The following is a 19,163-nucleotide window of genomic DNA, read 5'->3' on the forward strand; positions in this document are numbered from 1 at the left end:
CGACTCAGAACCCGTGGGACAGCCCCCCCCCCCCCAAAGGACAAATCAGCCAAAAAAAACCCTAAGAACACCCCAAAAAAGTACTTTCATTTTTGGGGCAAAAAAGTAAAAAGTGGGGGGACAAGTATAAAAAATAGCAAAATAGACTTCTTGGGGGGCTGCAAGGTTGGGTCAGGTGTTTTGGGGATTGCAGGTGCATGTACTAGGTGCATTTTTGACGTTTAGTTCACTTTAGAAACATTTAAACATGCTAGCACCCATTTTCATGTACCCCAAATTTGACTGCACTACTTATCTTCACCAAAAAATACGGCTTTATGCCATTCTTCACCACTTTTGTAAAGACACTAATAAGGAGCAATTTAAACAACTTAAGTACCCCAAACACTTTTATTAGGGCGATTAGAACACATCTACATTGATTCCCTATGTCAATGTATCTTTATTTGGGGGGTACAGACTGATTTCCCTAATTCTGACAGCACTTTCCGCCTGTTCCGCATTCGCCGCTTTCCGTTTGCGCCGGTTTAGGAATTGAATAGAGAGAAAAGCCGGGGACGCACGTGTAAATTTCCGCCTCTGAAACAGGCGAAGGAGGCAGGAAGTTGGCCAGGCGAACCTTTTCCGACTTTTCGCCTCTACTTGAATACGGGCCTTAGACGCAAAATTGAGGTACAGATCTGCACATGTGCAGGGAGTCTACTGCCCACCTGCAAACATCGGAGACTTCTGTAAATATCGAATTTATGTAAATCTCTGATAAGATGTAAGATTGAGGGAATGATGGAAAAAGTACGCAGCACTGGTATAGCGCAAGGCTTCTCGCGCCACATGGGGGAAAAGAGGTAAGTGTATAAAGGAATCCATATATTAAATCGTTCTACAGATGTGTCCTCAAAGTGACAATTGGGCAACCACGGCTACATACGGGAACGTTGCACATTACATGCTGTATGGTCACTGGATCATATTTCTAACACTTCTGTCACCAGATTAAACTCCTCACTGTACCAAACCTTGCAGACCCTCACCTGATCCCCGTAGGCATGACGGCCAATGATGATGGGCTTGACCCAGCCAGAGACAAGCCGGGGGATGTTCTTGCAGATGATGGCCTCTCTGAATACCGTTCCACCAAGAATGTTCCTTATGGTTCCGTTAGGCGACTTCCACATCTGCTTCAACTTGAACTCCTCCACCCTGACCTCATCGGGTGTAATAGTGGCGCATTTGATGCCAACGTTATATTTTTTAATGGCTTCAGCAGCTTCGACGGTGACCTTATCTTCAGTCAGATCACGGTTCTCCATACCAAGATCATAGCTATAAAAAATAAAATAAAAATAGGGAGCGGTATGTCAATACAAATGCACCAAAGTATTTACACGGACAGTTGCTCATATGCTACCGCTATTGAGTCATATATATATATATATATATATATATATATATATATATATATATATATATATATATATATATACAGGCTTACGCAGCCTGGGCTTTCACAGTGTGCGTTGGGGTTGACAATACCGGAGTAAGGTCAGAGCCTGTGTAAGTGTGTGTGAGGCTGCGATGGTACTAGATGTTACTGATGGTTTGGAAGATTCGCTAAGTATTACGGATGTGTGTAGGGTGGGCGTCCTTTGCTGTCGCAGCACAGCATTAGTGATCACAGACATTAGCATATCTTCGCAGTGGGACTGCGTGCGTAATCTCTATTGCGATCCGCACTAAATCAAGCTCTAAAGCTGCATACACACACAACGATTTTTTGACCGATAATCGTTAAACGATATCGTTTAACGATAATCGTTTGAAAAATCGTTCACTTTCTGAGTCAAATGATGAACGATTATCATTCATGCGCGTTCACGTTTGTAGTTCAGTCAGACTTGTCAACTGAACGATTTTCATTAAGGGAATATGCAAAAATCGTTTGTAGTTCATAAAAATCGTTCATTACACTTTAAAAAAATCTGACAGATAATCTGAAAGATAATCTGACAGAAAATCGTTCATAAAAATCGTTGGTAACAAAATCGTTGTGTGTGTGTGTATGCAGCTTAAGTGTTTATACTACTGACACATACACACGCACTGCAGCTATAAATCTTTTATATACCTATTTAGGGCTTTCCGTAGTGATTGTCTGCAAACCGCCTGTATAGCATATGTTAGATCTACACAATTTCCCAGCTATCAAAAGATGAACAAACAACTATAACCCATGGTCAGTGTGTATAGCCTATGACTGGTGAACTTTTCCCTATATCCAAGATAACAAGCTGTCTGATGATAATGCAATTCATCTAGTAGAAAAGCCGGTTCCTTAATTTGTTCCAAGTCTCTGCTTGCCAAACAGAGCAGGTTACATGTCAGCTCAGAGCAGAGCAAAGGCCAATGTTACACAACGTATAGTAAAGGTGAGTAAAGTCTCCTTACAATAAACATGAGCTTATGTGCCCACGATCTGTTCTTCGGAATGTTTAAGACTTAGGGACATATTCAATTGGGTGCGATAAGCGCATTTCTGTGAAAAGTTTTCGCCAGGCGAAAACTTTTCCCCGTATACAATTCCAAAGACTATTCGCCGGTGCGAAAAGTCTGCGCATAGTATCCAGCTGAAAAGATTCGCCTATGAAAGCAGGCGGAAAAAAAGTGCAGAATTGGGGCTTTGGGGTGCAAAGCTGCGGGAACCCTCCTGCAGCCTTGGGACAGTCCCCCTAAGGTAAACTGCATAAAAAAAAAAAGTTTTAAAAAAAGTCTTTAGAACACCCTAAAAAAGTACTTTCGTTTTGGGGGCGAAAAAGTCCAAAGTTGGGGGACAAACTTAAAAACTAGCAAAATAGACTCCAGGCGGTCCCCCAAGTATGCCCCAGGTGTTTTTTTGATTGCAGGTGCTTGTGTCAGGTGGATTTTTCACGATTTTTAAAACTTTACTTTAGCAACATTAAAATATACTAGCACCCATCTAAATGCTATTCTTCACTTATGCAAAGACGCAAAATATCACTTATTGAGACCATTAAAGTATCCCAAATACCTTCAGCGGTTCTATTCGGGGGTATCTATAGTGATCGCCAATGTCAGTGCATCTTTTGGGGGGTGTCAGGCTGATTTCCCCAAATCTGCCAGTACTTTTCGCTTGTTTGCGTTTCGCCGGGTCCCGTTTTCGCCGATTTAGAATTGAATACAGAGGATAAGCGCTGACGACAGCGATACTTTTCCGCATTCAAATCCAGCGAGGACAGCGAAAACCTCGTCAGCGGGACTTTTCGCACCTAATTGAATACCCCTCTTAAGGGGGAACTTGTCAAATCTGCGTTTCTCTTGTGAGTCTTAAACCTTTGTACGTAATCAAGGATAAATCACCAGAAAATTGCGATTTTGTTTTAAAACGCCAATTGCCGTACTGATTATTTCAGTGTTCTCAATAGAAAACCCTGAATGTGATGAGCGTGTCAGTACAAAGCAAGGTAAATAATAAAAATAACTGATAGACAGAAACACGCGCACAAATGGTCCGTTTAATGGGCGTCTTATGGTAGTGTGGAGGGCGTGTCAGTGCAAGCAGCTGCGCACACAGACACAGGAGGCCGTGATCAGAGAGAGACACCGCACAAGCCATACGGCGGGTGCAAGTTTCGATGGTGCGACCGATGCTGGCGTCTAAGAACCCACCAATCGGTATTACTGCGCATATGGATGCTGAAAGTGGGCGTCTCAGACCTTACTCATTCGGCCGCACACAAGGGGGAGGGGGGGGGGGGTTTGTAGCTGCATTTACATGAAGCCGCCAATTGGTGATCACCAATAGACGCAGCAGCGTGTGCTTCTGCGCTCACCCCTGAAATCGGGCTCTTAGCGTGTTTTAGGTGAGCGATTATTTCTGTGTATTGGGGAATAATCAACCAACAGCAGCAAAATGAGTTTACTTCTGCAGCTTTCGGAATGTTCTGCAAAGGATAAAACATTCCCCATATCTGCAAATAAGTGCGTCGCGCTACAAATACTCACACGCGGGATATCGTCCCTATGTTAGATCACAGCGATGTGACCATCTATATGCAGCTAAAACAATTCCTTTTTGTGCAGTTGCCCTGAAGTAAGTGTGTGTGTGTATGTGTGTGTGTGTCTGTGTGTCCAGACTAGCATGTTTTAGCACTATTACCTGGTATATGCTGTGTAATTACACTCTGACTAAGTTACCTGTGCAGATCCAGCTCTACGTAAGGCAGGATGAGCTTCTCTTTAATCAGTTCCCAAATAACTCGGGTCATCTCATCCCCCTGCATCTCCACCACGGAGCCACCTGCTATTTTCTTCGACATCCTGGATATAGTGGAAATAAAAGAACAAAAGGACACAAATGTGAGCTGGTTATTCTGATAACGGAAATGATCACCTAATATCTATTCTACCTGCATTCCCCTCCCCCAGAACAGTGCCATGTCTACATACAGTACACCTGTGCACACCTGCTAACCCCTCCCAGGGACACTATCCTACCTGCATTCCCCTCCCCAGAACAGTGCTATGCCTACATACAGTACACCTGTGCACACCTGCTATCCCATCCCAGGGACACTATCCTACCTGCATTCCCCTCCCCAGAACAGTGCTATGCCTACATACAGTACACCTGTGCACACCTGCTAACCCCTCCCATGGACACTATCCTACCTGCATTCCCCTCCCCAGAACAGTGCTATGCCTACATACAGTACACCTGTGAACACCTGCTATCCCATCCCAGGGACACTATCCTACCTGCATTCCCCTCCTCAGAACAGTGCTATGCCTACATACAGTACACCTGTGCACACCTGCTAATCCATCCCATGGACACTATCCTACCTGCATTCCCCTCCCCAGAACGGTGCTATGCCTACATACAGTACACCTGTGCACACCTGCTAATCCCTCCCATGTACACTATCCTACCTACATTCCCCTCCCCAGAACAGTGCTATGCCTACATACAGTACACCTGTGAACACCTGCTATCCCATCCCAGGGACACTATCCTACCTACATTCCCCTCCTCAGAACGGTGCTATGCCTACATACAGTACACCTGTGCACACCTGCTAATCCATCCCATGGACACTATCCTACCTGCATTCCCCTCCCCAGAACGGTGCTATGCCTACATACAGTACACCTGTGCACACCTGCTAATCCCTCCCATGTACACTATCCTACCTGCATTCCCCTCCCCAGAACAGTGCTATGCCTACATACAGTACACCTGTGCACACCTGCTAATCGGATACTATCCTACCTGCATTCCCCTCCCCAGAACAGTGCTATGCCTACATACAGTACACCTGTGCACACCTGCTAATCGGATACTATCCTACCTGCATTCCCCTCCCCAGAACAGTGCTATGCCTACATACAGTACACCTGTGCACACCTGCTAATCGGATACTATCCTACCTGCATTCCCCTCCCCAGAACAGTGCCATGCCTACATACAGTACACCTGTGCACACCTGCTAACCCCTCCCATGGACACTATCCTACCTGCATTCCCCTCACCAGAACAGTGCCATGCCTACATACAGTACACCTTGCTAACCCATCCCATGGACACTATCCTACCTGCATTCCCCTCCCCAGAACGGTGCCATGCCTACATACAGTACACCTGTGCACACCTGCTAACCCCTACCAGGGACACTATGCACTTGAATTAGTACCATGTGTACAGAAGTCTATAAGCCGGTGATGGACAGTAAGCAGCCCTAAGGATCAGAACTTCAAGTCTCCTTTACATAACTTTTTTATTACTGAAAGCACTGGTAATGTGGGGCCCTTTGAAAGACTAAAGGACCCCACATGCAGCCCCCGAAATGCGTCAGGTAACTTACCAGTGCTGTTAGTAAGCAGCTGTAAGTCATTCAACCTATCCAACATGAAATGGTTAGCTATGGAATCATACCATATAATGGTAGGTTTGAACGCGGCATAGGCAAAAAATGTATGCTGATAAATTCAATCCTGTACCCAACACAAGGGAGATAAATACTGAGAACTCTTCTAAAGGCAAAAATATAATAACAACAACCACCTAAATTTTAAAATGTGTCTAAATTAATTTATGAAGTTTCTGGATATTAGATAGATACAGTTGCGGATCCAGGGGGGGGGGGGGGGGGGCGATTGGAGCGATCGCCCCCCCCTAGCACAGTTTGTTCGACCATAATCATCTCTCCCCTCTGCATCATTAAGTTGAGAGGAGAGAGATGATAATGGCTGGGCTGTGCTGTGATCGGAGCTCCTGTCTCCCAGTTAGGGGGATGTGTCAGTGACAGGCTGTCACCTCACCCGGGAGCAGGGGAGGAAGCGATCACAGCCGGCTCCTCACACCCTGTGATCAGCTGTGTGGTCTAAACAGACCACACGCTGATCACTGCTAAAAAAACAAAAACAAAACTTACCTCTGTCCAGGGAACGAAAATCGGGGCTCCGGTGATGTCCTCCCTCCAGTCAGCTGGTTTCTCTGCTCCTGCACTGTGACCCTGGTCAGCTGCTGCATTAAACAGCTAACCGGGTCATAGTGCAGGATGGGAGAGCAGCTGACCGAAGCCCGGAGGGAGAACATCACTGGAGAAGCGGAGGTAAGTGAAAGTAAAGGGGGGATGGGGGTCACAAGGGGGGGTTTCATTTGTATTTTATACATAACCCATCACTCAGCACCACTGAAGTCTTCTATTAACACTTGAAGAAGACCATGCAAAATCCTGAGACCGACATCATTTATACCCAACGTTCACGACTCCAGAGTAATTACCTGACCAGCATTTGGTCCCTTTTCATGGAACCCAACAATAAAAGGCCTTTCTGATGTCCTAAGCCGGTCATGCACTGCACGGTAATCCTGTAAACCAGACACCTAAAGGACTGGCTTGAAGGACTATTGCTCTGGGTATATGGTACTAAACGATGATCGTGCACAGCCTGAAAGGGGCTGAAAAAGGCTCTGGATCGTTCAGTTTGATTTTCAAACCTGATCCCCCCGGCCGTCGTTCAGTCAAATTCCGTCTGTGAATGGAAATTGCTCAAACTACCTGGCAGCCATAACCTCCCATCGGCTGATGGTACAGCGGGGGCCTGATACAGAGTCACACTCAATGCTGATGGTACAGCGGGGGCCTGATACAGAGTCACACTCAATGCTGATGGTACAGCGGGGGCCTGATACAGAGTCACACTCAATGCTGAAGGTACAGCGGGGGCCTGGTACAGAGTCACACTCAATGCTGATGGTACAGAGGGGGCCGGATACAGATTCACACTCAATGCTGATGGTACAGCGGGGGCCTGATACAGAGTCACACTCAATGCTGATGGTACAGCGGGGGCCTGATACAGAGTCACACTCAATGCTGAAGGTACAGCGGGGGCCTGGTACAGAGTCACACTCAATGCTGATGGTACAGAGGGGGCCGGATACAGATTCACACTTAATGCTGATGGTACAGCGGGGGCCTGATACAGAGTCACACTCAATGCTGATGGTACAGCGGGGGCCTGATACAGAGTCACACTCAATGCTGATGGTACAGCGGGGGCCTCATAGAGTCACAAATGCTGATGGTACAGCGGGGGCCGGATACAGTCACACTCAATGCTGATGGTACAGCGGGGGCCGGATACAGAGTCACACTCAATGCTACAGCGGGGGCCTGGTACAGAGTCACACTCAATGCTGATGGTACAGAGGGGGCCGGATACAGATTCACACTCAATGCTGATGGTACAGCCAGGGTCTGATACAGAGTCACACTCAATGCTGATGGTACAGTGGGGGCCTGATACAGAGTCACACTCAATGCTGATAGTACAGCGGGGGCCTGATACAGAGTCACAAATGCTGATGGTACAGCGGGGGCTTGGTACAGAGTCACACTCAATGCTGATGGTACAGCGGGGGCCTGATACAGAGTCACACTCAATGCTGATGGTACAGCCGGGGCCTGATACAGAGTCACAAATGCTGATGTTCCCGGAGTTGAGTGATGTTTTTGCTATTGCGTGAAAATGCCTAAAAACTGGCCACACAAAGGTGCCGTTATACAGAGCGCACGCACAAAGGCGCTGTTATACAGAGTGCACGCACAAAGGCGCCGTTACAACTGAGACACGCTGAATGAGAAATGTCCTGGGAATGTGCTGGGCGATGTAGAGTGGTGACTAAACAGACAGACAGAGATGGTCCGTCTTCTGGCCGTGCTATGGGAGTGTCGCTGAAGTTTTGCCTATTCAGACGCTCAATTGTTCACTCTGGAGGCCGTACACAGACAGAAAATCTGCACCTGCCATAGGGCTGGTGCAAATTTCAATGGTGACGTCTAAAATCGCACCAGTCTGTATTACAGCATCTGCGGACACACCGGGCAGTATTACAGCGTATACTGATGCACCAGGCGGTTTACGGTATCTACAGACATGCCAGGCGGTATTACAGCTTATACTGATGCGCCATGGCGGCATTACAGCCTCTGCAGGCGCACCAGGCGGTATTACGGCATCTGCAGACGCACCAGGCGGCATTACGGCATCTGCAGACGCACCAGGCGGCATTACGGCATCTGCAGACGCTCATAGCGGGCGGCTCAGTCCTTGCACATTCATGCACACAGATGTACACAGAGGAAGGGGCTTTGTAGCGGCATTTGCGTACAGTCGCAGAGAGGCACCCGCATGTACCTCCACCCCTGAATCAGCTCCAGCGCGTGGCCGGCTTAGCAGAAGACTGTGTATTAGCATGTAATCCTCTGTACATACTATTACACAAGAATGCTGACAATACAGTGTCCTAGGATGAGAACACCAAGGTTTAGATAAGATAAATGTAATTCCCACACAATCTATATGCAGAGGGTAAATGTGCAACTGATTAAGAAAATAGCATTGACTTTTAAGTACAAAAATACCATACAAGTGTATGACCTTCTATACAACTACAATGTACAGAGGTTTACCTATGGTTAAATGGTACTGTATGACTACTGATGTAACGAAGTGTAACAGTGTAGCATCTACAGCAATATCTATGTTTTTCAAGTAAACAGATGGTTTCCACTTTATATTTCTAGAACTGTGCAATACAACGTATGCAGTCGGTGTAGAGTATTCTGTACAATTAATCTATAATCTGGGTACAGCATCCCCTGATATTCAGAATCCATAATGGTGGAGCGCATGTCAAAGTTTCAATTGGTCCTTAAACAAAAAAAAAACAACTCACTTAAGCTGGTGACACACTAAGCGATATATCGGACGATATAGTGTTCCAGTGCGTATTGGTCCGATGTTACCGAATGTTTCTCGATGTTGGCCTAATATACAGATGTGAGTAAGGGGAACTGGGCGTCCTGATGTCAGGCTGCGATTGCAAACATTTACATATCACCTCTGATATTAGCAACTGCATTTGCTTGCATATAAACAGAATAGCAAGTCAGGCCCTTGGTCCTCAAGGCACCCTAACAGTCCAGGTATTAAGGATATCCATGCTTGACCACAGGTGACATAATTAGTGCCTCAGTCAATTTGATTTAACCACCTGTGCTTGACCATGGATCTCTCTAAAACCTGAACCTAAAGCCTGTTTGGTTGCCTTGAGGACAGCATTTGGGAACCTCTGACCTATAGTAAAAAAACAAACAAACAAAAAAAATGTTCACTATTGCAAGTTAGGTATTGAATTGCTTTTTATTTATGGAATAATTTAGATGTTATTATACTCGTCCTGGGGTGTTAATACTCTGATATAGTGGGCAGACAGTATCAATAATTACGTACTGTAATTGAAATGAACGGATCATAAATATATACAGACAGGTGGGTCCTGGAGTGAAGTGTTCCTATAATGTATAAAAGAGCAAATAATCAGTGTCAAAAGATCAGAATAACACACTAAAAACTGCACAGTTTAATAATATTACAAATAGCAACCGAATGATAAAATAACATTCGGTTGCTATTTGTAACACTTTGCAAGATTTTCCTGCTGGATAACCCACGTAGTATGAGTGTGCAAAGTCTCCACGGAAGGTCGCTGCTAACTGATTCTCCCCCATAGAAGGTTGTATGATTTTTATGTAATTTTCACCATTTTAGCATTCGTTTGTATTACTCCATTTTTTTCAAGATTACTTCTATCTTTTCTTCATTTAAATCACATGTCAGAAGCTATCTGGTGAGGGGACTGAACCTTAATCTATTGATCTATACAGGTTAACCAGTAATGCACAGAGATCAAAGATCACATGATATAAAGAAATACAAATTTCATGTGGAATAAACTGCAGAAACTGTTCTGGCAGCAAATAGCACAGGCTGCAAATTCATTTCCTTTGTGGTGCTGTAATTAGCATCTAAAAACATGTGTGTCTGAACTGGGCTCTAATTACTTATAAAAATGCACTGTTCTTGCTGTCACAGACCTATAGACAAGTAGCTATAAGTCTCACAGGGCTCATATAAGTAATAATATAGTGTAGGTGACATCAGCGGGACTCCTCTAATAGCTAAAGGCAGAGTTTACCCAACAGATGTATACATCACCTTCGGGGGACTATTCTGGGCCTTTAAGGGACATGAACTCTAAGAAAGTTTGGAAGAGCCCAAATTAGGGCGTGCCCCAACCCCGCATAGCTCTGTATACAGCTGACCTATCACTCAGGGCGTACAATGGCTGTCTAGTACCTTCTTAAACAGGCCCAGCTGAAATGAAACCCACTTGTCTGACAGATGTTCCTAAGCACGTCCCATAATGCATCCACCAGAAGCTTCATATGGCACTTTAAGGGGAGGGGGACCAATTCAGCATGATGTGCCGCTGCCAAATAGTGGTACTTTGCATTGCCCAGACCTCCACCAGCTCAGCCTCCTCGGGGCGTGCGATGCCAACAAGCAGCAGGGAACAGGGTAATCCATCTCAATTTGTAAGGAGACGAGGCCATGGGTACCGAGACGTGGCATGGGGAAAAGGGTGAGGCTCCAGACACGGGACGGGGCAGTGCGTGAGGTACAAAGACGCAGTATGGGGCAGTGGGTAAGGTACTGAGATGCGGCACAGGCAGTGGGTGAGAGACCGATACATGGCACGGGGCAGCGTGTGAGGCACAAAGACAGGGCAGCGCATGAGGCACAGAGATGCAGCATGGGGCAGTGCATGAGGCACCGAGACTGAGCATGGGGCAGTGCGTGAGGCACCGAGACGCGGCATGAGGCAGTGCGTGAGGCACCGAGACGCGGCATGAGGCAGTGCGTGAGGCACCGAGACGCGGCATGAGGCAGCGCGTGAGGCACCGAGACGCGGCATGAGGCAGTGCGTGAGGCACCGAGACGCGGCATGAGGCAGTGCGTGAGGCACCGAGACGCGGCATGAGGCAGTGCGTGAGGCACCGAGACACGACATGGGGCAGTGCGTGTGGCACAGACATGTGTCATGGGATAGTGCATGAGGCACAGAGACGCGGCATGGGGCTGTGGATAAGGCACCGACATGTGTCATGGGGCAGAGGATAAGGCACTGGATCGAGATGCATCATGGAGCAGTGGGTAAGGCACAGGAATGCATCATGGAGCAGTGGATAAGGCACTGGAATGCATCATGGAGCAGTGGGTAAGGCACAGAGATTCCAGCGAGTTGTGCCATAATTTTAAGGCGTCAATATTTAAAAGGCACCATGCTGGAGTTACCATTCATAGGATTGCTGCTTCAATAATGCGGCCATACTTCCCAGAATTTTGCCAGAGCCTGCAACTATCAGGGCTATTACATAGGAATGGGTATGTAATGCTGGCTGACGGGATGCCTCCTGTCACAATACTGACAGCGGCATCCCGATGGTTAGTATCCAGACAGGGCAGGGTAAGTATACTTACCCTCCCCCTTACCCCCTAACCCTCCCTTTTTGTAGCCAAACCCTAACCCTCCCCACCCCGCACACTAACTCTCCCAGTTAGTGCCTAAACCTAACACTCCCCCAGTGCCTAATCCTAACCCGCCTCCCCATTGGGGTGCCTAACCTCCCCCTCCAAAACCCACCACTAACCCCACTACGTTTCCTAAACCTACCACCCACCCCCAACGGATAACGCTAAGGGTACCCCGGACTTACCTCCTTAGGCATTCGGGCGTTAGGATTAAGATAGGTATCGAAATACCGACGCCTATCTTAAACCCCTTGTCTGGATTCCCGTAGGTACTGAGACCGGTGTCATGGCGGCCGCCGGTGTCATAACTCCATCATATTACGTAGAACCCTGGAGCTAACACCACTTTGTGCATATTTCTGCAGAGCAAGTTTAGAGCCCCAAAAGGAACAATCATTTTATGTTATTTATTGTTTTGTACATTCATAAAGAATTTAGCAGACTGGGAGGTTTATTTACAATGGGCACGATTCAATTAAACGCAAAGTTAATAGTGCCGGGAATGAGCTCCCGGAGCTATTCGATTCTGCGCAAAGTTAGGTCGGGGAAGGCTCGTTCTCACGCCTTAAACAGGGTGTTTAGGCGCGAGAACGGGCATTCTCCGACTAAACTTCCCGGCGCTAAGGGCAGAAATCAGCATCGCGCCTGGACTTTTGTAGGAGTTCTGCTCGCATCACAGGAGGGATGCAAGAAGAAATCCTTAGTCTGGCTTAGCAGCGCGATGAATTGAATAGCTCTGGCAGCTGATTCCCGGCGCTATTCACTTCGCGTTGAATAGAATCGTGCCCAAAGTGTCAGGTTCTAAAATCAGACGCTAGTAAAATCATTGCCCTTTTACATTTCGGGCATAAACACAATCAGAAGCCCTTGGTCCTCAAGGCACCCTAACAGTCCAGGTTGCAGAACTCGATGCTGGTAAATAAACCCCCAGAACTACCATCCATAATATCGTATAAACATTCTTTTGATTACGTGCCACTTGCGCACTAGATATAGTGGAGGAGATATATATATATATATATATATGACCAAATAAAGGAGACTTCAAACTTAAAGCCTCTTTTTCAACGGTTCAGGGCTCTTTATCGTGGCGTCTTCATCAGGAACGTCCTGACAAATGCGCCCCAATAAAGAACGCTGAAATGTTAAAAAAAAGACTATGGGGTCTATTTACTAAGCAGTGTTAGGAGACAGAGTGAAAAGTGATAAGAAAGTGATAAGGTGCCAGCAAATCAGCTCCCAACTGTCATCTCACAGGCTGTGTTTGAAAAATGACAGTTGGGAACTGATTGGCTGGCACCTTATCACTTTCTTATCACTTTTCACTCTGTCTCCTACACTGCTTAGTAAATAGACCCCTATAAGTTTGAAGCCTCCTCTATTTGGACCGGAGTACCGCCATTCGTGTTCTGTTGCATCTCATGTTTCTGACACTTTCTTCTGGAAGGCACCAGGTAAATATACCCGTATACATCGGCCAGTGCCGGCATCCACCATTGAGTATATCAGATCAGATCATACTCAGGCTCCTGGAAAGCGGAGGCAGAATGACCGTGCCATTGCTGCTTGGAATAAGAAGCTGCTGAATGAACACAACCCTTATGAATCTCCTGCCACTCCCAGCCAGGATGTTATACAGTACATGGCAGGAGACCAGCACAGAATGGGCATGACACACAGTTACATTGTGCCAGTGATTTCCTAACTCTCACTGAAATAATAATGCTAAAATTACGCAATTTTGTGCAGCTCACACAACACATAATGGTATTGGCAGCCAACGAATGAAGCGGTAGGTACAGGAATAAAGTATGTACACACATTAATAAGTTACGTTCCCAGATATTATTACACCAATCATCATATTCCAAAACAAAATGAGGGCTGCGCCCTTGTTCTGATGCCATAAGTGCACTTGTAACTCTGTATTAACAGTAGGAACTATATAACATGCAATATAAGATCCTGACACTCAGTATACAGTATATAACATAACAGGAATATAAATGCTGCAGAAAGATGATAATACATCCTATACATGGCATAGGCAGGGCTGTGCAGTCAGGCTGCAGTGTGCAGGACAGGTGACAGGACACTGGCTGGGGGCTGCTGTTACCTGGCTGTTGCTGCTGGAGGTTGCACAATGGCTGACTCAGACTCACTGCTGGGCTGGTGGTGGTGACAAAGGTTAGGCTGCACTGACATTACCCTAACAACCTCTCTCACAGATGTGGCCCCCTTGCCACGCCCCTCTCCCCCAGCTGATCCGACTACAACCAATGGCTTTTGCCCGAGGTAGACAGTCAACCAATCGGGGCTCATCAGGCTAATGACAAGCAGGCTTCACTTAGACCTTTGCGCTAACAGTTCGGCGAGTGGGCGTGGATTGGGGGGCGGGCAGATCGTCCATCCAGGAAGAGTTTCCATGGTGAGGGGGGCGTGGTTACAGTGAGGGCGGAATTAATGCTTCTTTATTAGGGGAAAGGTGACGGGAGGAGAGAGGGGTCTTAAAGTTCTTAAAGGCGCAGCGCAGTTTTTGTTTTTTGTCGGCTAAATCCATATATCCTATAAATTATATTCTTACGAGACTGTATTTATCATGGTACAATATAATCATTGCAATATGCGTTTACATTATTATTATTATTACTTATTTTTATAATTATTATTATTATTACTTATTATATTATTATTATTATTATTATTTTTACATTATTATTATGATTATTATTATTATTATTACATTATTATTATTTTTATAATTATTATTATTATTACTTATTATATTATTATTATTATTAATATTATTTTTACATTATTATTATATTATTATTTTTATATTATTATTAATATTATTATTATTTTTACATTATGATTATTATTATTATTATTATATTAGTATTATTATTTTTACATTATTATTACTATTATTATTATTATTATTATTATTATTAACTCGTACACCCCAAACGTAATGGTCTGAATTAGTTTGAATTGAAGTTAGAGCAGTTTGCACCACCGGCTGGCGACCCTTGAAAATGTTCTATACTGACAAGTTCATGAACGTTTATAAGCGGACAGTATTTTTTCACTGACACATTACGCACGTTATTATAATTTACGTCTGAATTTCATTTTAAAATGACCAGTTATTTATATAGTGCACACGTAGCTAGCGACACCTTGCAGAGAATATATCAGTCGGTCACATCAGTCCCAGTGAGCTTGGGTGCAGAGCCGACCCTAGGCATAGGCAAACTAAGCAAATGCCTAGGGCAGGCCTGGCCAACCTGTGGCTCTCTAGATGTTTATGAAACTACAAGTCCCAGCATGCCCTTACCCAGGTTTGTTATTAGGGAATGGTAAAACAGTTGCTGGGACTTGTAGTTTCACCACAGCTGGAGAGCCACAGGTTGGCCAGGCCTGATATAGGGCATTTGGAATGTCTAGGGCACAGGTTCTCAAACTCGGTCCTCAGGACCCCACACAGGTCACGTTTTCCAGGTCACCCAGCAGGAGCACAGGTGTATTCATTACTCGCTGACACATTTTAAAAGATTCACAGGTGAAGCTAATTATTTCACTTGCGATTCTGTGAGGAGACCTGGAAAACATGCACTGTTTGGGGTCCTGAGGACTGAGTTTGAGAACCTGTGGTCTAGGGGCATCCAAACCCACCTAGGGCTGGGGCAGTGCTGACAGGACAGAGACTCTGGCAGCTGCTGCTGTGCAGCGTCCATGATTGAAGCTCAGCTGACAGGCACCGATATTGCCCGGCAGCAGCAAACAGTGAGCGGTCAGCAGCGGAACAGCCGGCGACAGGTTGCTGGGGCGGGGCACCTGGATTGCGGCTAGTGGTTAGCACTGACTCTGGGGCAGCACAGACCAGACTCGTGGCACCCGCTACAATGATCAGAATGAGCTTTTGTGCATGGGCTGGGCTGCTCGGTGAGGGGTGTTGTGCTGGGTGATGGAGGGTGCTGTGCTGGGATAGGGGTGCTGGGTCAGGTGAGGTGTGCAACCATGCTGTGCTGGGAGAGGGGGGTACTGTCACACCCCTAGCTACGGCTCTGATAATACCCCCAGCTACGGCGGCCCCGATCACACCCCTATCTACGGCCCATGATCACACCCCAGCTACGGCCCATGATCACACCCCTAGCTACGGCCCTGATCACACCCCTAGCTATGGCTCTGATCACACCCCCAGCTACGGCGGCCCCGATCACACCCCTAGCTACGGCCCATGATCACCCCCCTAGCTACGGCCCTGATCACACCCCTAGCTACGGCCCTGATCACACCCTAGCTACGGCCCTCATTACACTGCAGCTACGGCCCCGATCACACCCCTAGCTACGGCCCCGATCACACCCCTAGCTACGGCCCTGATCATACCCCTAGCTACGGCCCTGATCATACCCCTAGCTACGGCCCTGATCATACCCCTAGCTACGGCCCTGATCACACCCCAGGTACGGCCCTGATCAGACCCCTAGCTACGGCCCTGATCACACCCCAGCTACGGCCCTGATCATACCCCTAGCTACGGCACTGATCACACCCCTAGCTACGGCTCTGATCACACCCCTAGCTACGGCCCCGATCACACCCCTAGCTACGGCCCCGATCACACCCCTAGCTACGGCTCTGATCACACCCCCAGCTACGGCGGCCCCGATCACACCCCTAGCTACGGCCCATGATCACACCCCAGCTACGGCCCATGATCACACCCCCAGCTACGGCCCTGATCACACCCCTAGCTACGGCTCTGATCACACCCCCAGCTACGGCGGCCCCGATGACACCCCTAGCTACGGCCCATGATCACACCCCAGCTACGGCTCATGATCACACCCCTAGCTACGGCCCCGATCACACCCCTAGCTACGGCTCTGATCACACCCCCAGCTACGGCGGCCCCGATCACACCCCTAGCTACGGCCCATGATCACACCCCAGCTAAGGCCCATGATCACACCCCTAGCTACGGCCCTGATCACACCCCTAGCTATGGCTCTGATCACACCCCCAGCTATGGCCCCGATCACACCCCTAGCTATGGTCCATGATCACACCCCTAGATACGGCCCTGATCACACCCCAGCTACGGCCCTGATCACACCCCTAGCTACGGCACTGATCACACCCCTAGCTACGGCCCCGATCACACCCCTAGCTACGGCCCCGATCACACCCCCAGCTACGGCTCTGATCACACCCCCAGCTACGGCGGCCCCGATCACACCCCTAGCTACGGCCCATGATCACACCCCAGCTACGGCCCATGATCACACCCCCAGCTACGGCCCTGATCACACCCCTAGCTAAGGCTCTGATCACACCCCCAGCTACGGCGGCCCCGATCACACCCCCAGCTACGGCCCTGATCACACCCCAGCTACGGCCCTGATCACACCCCTAGCTACGGCCCTGATCACACCCCTAGCTACGGCCCTGATCACACCCCAGCTACGGCCCTGATCACACCCTAGCTACGGCCCTCATTACACCGCAGCTACGGCCCCGATCACACCCCTAGCTACGGCCCCGATCACACCCCTAGCTACGGCTCTGATCACACCCCTAGCTACGGCCCTGATCACACCCCTAGCTACGGCTCTGATCACACCCCTAGCTACGGCGGCCCCGATCACACCCCTAGCTACGGCCGATGATCACACCCCTAGCTACGGCCCATGATCACACCCCTAGCTACGGCCCTGATCACACCCCTAGCTACGGTCCCGATCACACCCCCAGCTACGGCCCCGATCACACCCCAGCTACGGCCCCGATCACACCCCTAGCTACGGCCCCGATCACACCCCCAGCTACGGCCCCGATCACACCCCCAGCTACGGCCCCGATCACACCCCTAGCTACGGCCCCGATCACACCCTAGCTACGGCCCTGATCACACCCCTAGCTACGGCCCTGATTATTAACACGGCAAACAATTAGAAGCAGGCGGAATGTTGCCTTGGGATACATACGTATCATTGACTTTAATACTGTTGACAGTCACGACATCGACATCATTATAATGACGGGAGAATGCTGACACAGGGCATGAATCAGAGATGTATGCTAATGCCATCGCAGCTGCTGTATGAAAATATGACAATGTGACATGACTGAGAATCCCACCTGCGGGTTTGCCAATCCACGCATCTGCGCAGAAAGATGCAGCATTGGTCGCAGATCATTAGATTATCACCGCTCTGAGTAAAGGCTACTCAAAATGGCCATGGACACTGAGATGCCAGAGCCACTGTTACTGCACACGGGACCACAGACGCAGCCTGTGACACGCCCGGATAAAACGTTCACAACACAACCGCGTTCTTTGCCGACACTCCCCGTTACCTCCCACAAACGCTCCCTGACTGCCAATCACACTACCAGAAAAAAGTCGCTGCGGTGCGACTTAGACCCATTGCGCAGTTTACCGATAATCACTTACCTGTGTAAATATCGGCACTGGGTACATCTTTCTATGGGTCCCACCGTTGTAATGTTATTTAAAGCATTTTAAACGTGTCACCATTATAACTTTGAACATGGGGCCTGATTCAGAGCCTGACGCAATTAGCGCTCGCTCGTCCCGAAAATAGGGGTGGCTATTCAAATGAACCGTTCGCTCTTTGCGGTCTGTGCACGCCTCTAGGTCTGAATGAGCGAACAAAACTTGCGGTCGTTTTTTGGAAAAATACGCCCCCTGGCCGCTCGCATCCTACGTCATGTCCGCTATTTATTAGATTAATCGAGTACATCGACCAGGGTATGAGCTGCTCGCTATTCTTGTGGCTGGTTTTTGCTGCCACAATTTTGCGAGCAGTTCTGGCTATAAAATAACCCAGTGACGTGGTCAATGAACGCTGCTGTATTAATTATGCACACCCATAAAACGCCCGTTTTGACCTTTAAGCACTCCTGCGTTCGGATCTCCACTCCGCGTTTTCAAGCACCTTCCCCTGTTACCACCCACATACGCCTCTTTCTGTCACTGAAATTTTCAGGCATTCGCTATTTTGCGAGCACATGAATTTCGACCGCATTGACTGGTTCGCGCATGCATATAACGATCCGTAAGCATGCACAGTTGGACAAACATCGCTCGGAGCGAACGAGCCACCGCTTACGAGCGGCTCTGAATCAGGCCCATGATGCTTTAAGATAAGGGGGTCTATATCCTA

At 47.9% G+C, this 19,163-nt stretch overlaps 1 protein-coding gene across 2 annotated transcripts in view; it reads right to left on the minus strand.

Annotated features, from left to right (window-relative positions):
* Positions 1 to 19,163, minus strand: part of IDH1 (isocitrate dehydrogenase (NADP(+)) 1) — a 37,586-nt gene that overhangs the window by 15,566 nt on the left and 2,857 nt on the right. Inside the window, exons 1-3 of one of the 2 annotated variants that reach the window (XM_088450028.1) lie at positions 14,078 to 14,181; positions 4,213 to 4,335; positions 1,032 to 1,323 (exon numbers count right to left, since the gene is read on the minus strand). In XM_088450028.1, the coding sequence (XP_088306154.1) occupies positions 1,032 to 1,323; positions 4,213 to 4,335; positions 14,078 to 14,166 (504 nt within the window). In that variant the 5' untranslated portion in view covers positions 14,167 to 14,181. Of the gene's footprint in view, positions 1 to 1,031; positions 1,324 to 4,212; positions 4,336 to 14,077; positions 14,182 to 19,163 lie in introns of those variants that run through there. The other variant, XM_088450029.1, reaches the window with a different exon arrangement.

The sequence above is a fragment of the Taudactylus pleione genome, unplaced genomic scaffold (genome assembly GCF_031769625.1).
Source record: "Taudactylus pleione unplaced genomic scaffold, aTauple2 ptg000503l, whole genome shotgun sequence".
In the NCBI taxonomy this organism is placed as follows: Eukaryota; Metazoa; Chordata; class Amphibia; order Anura; family Myobatrachidae; genus Taudactylus; species Taudactylus pleione.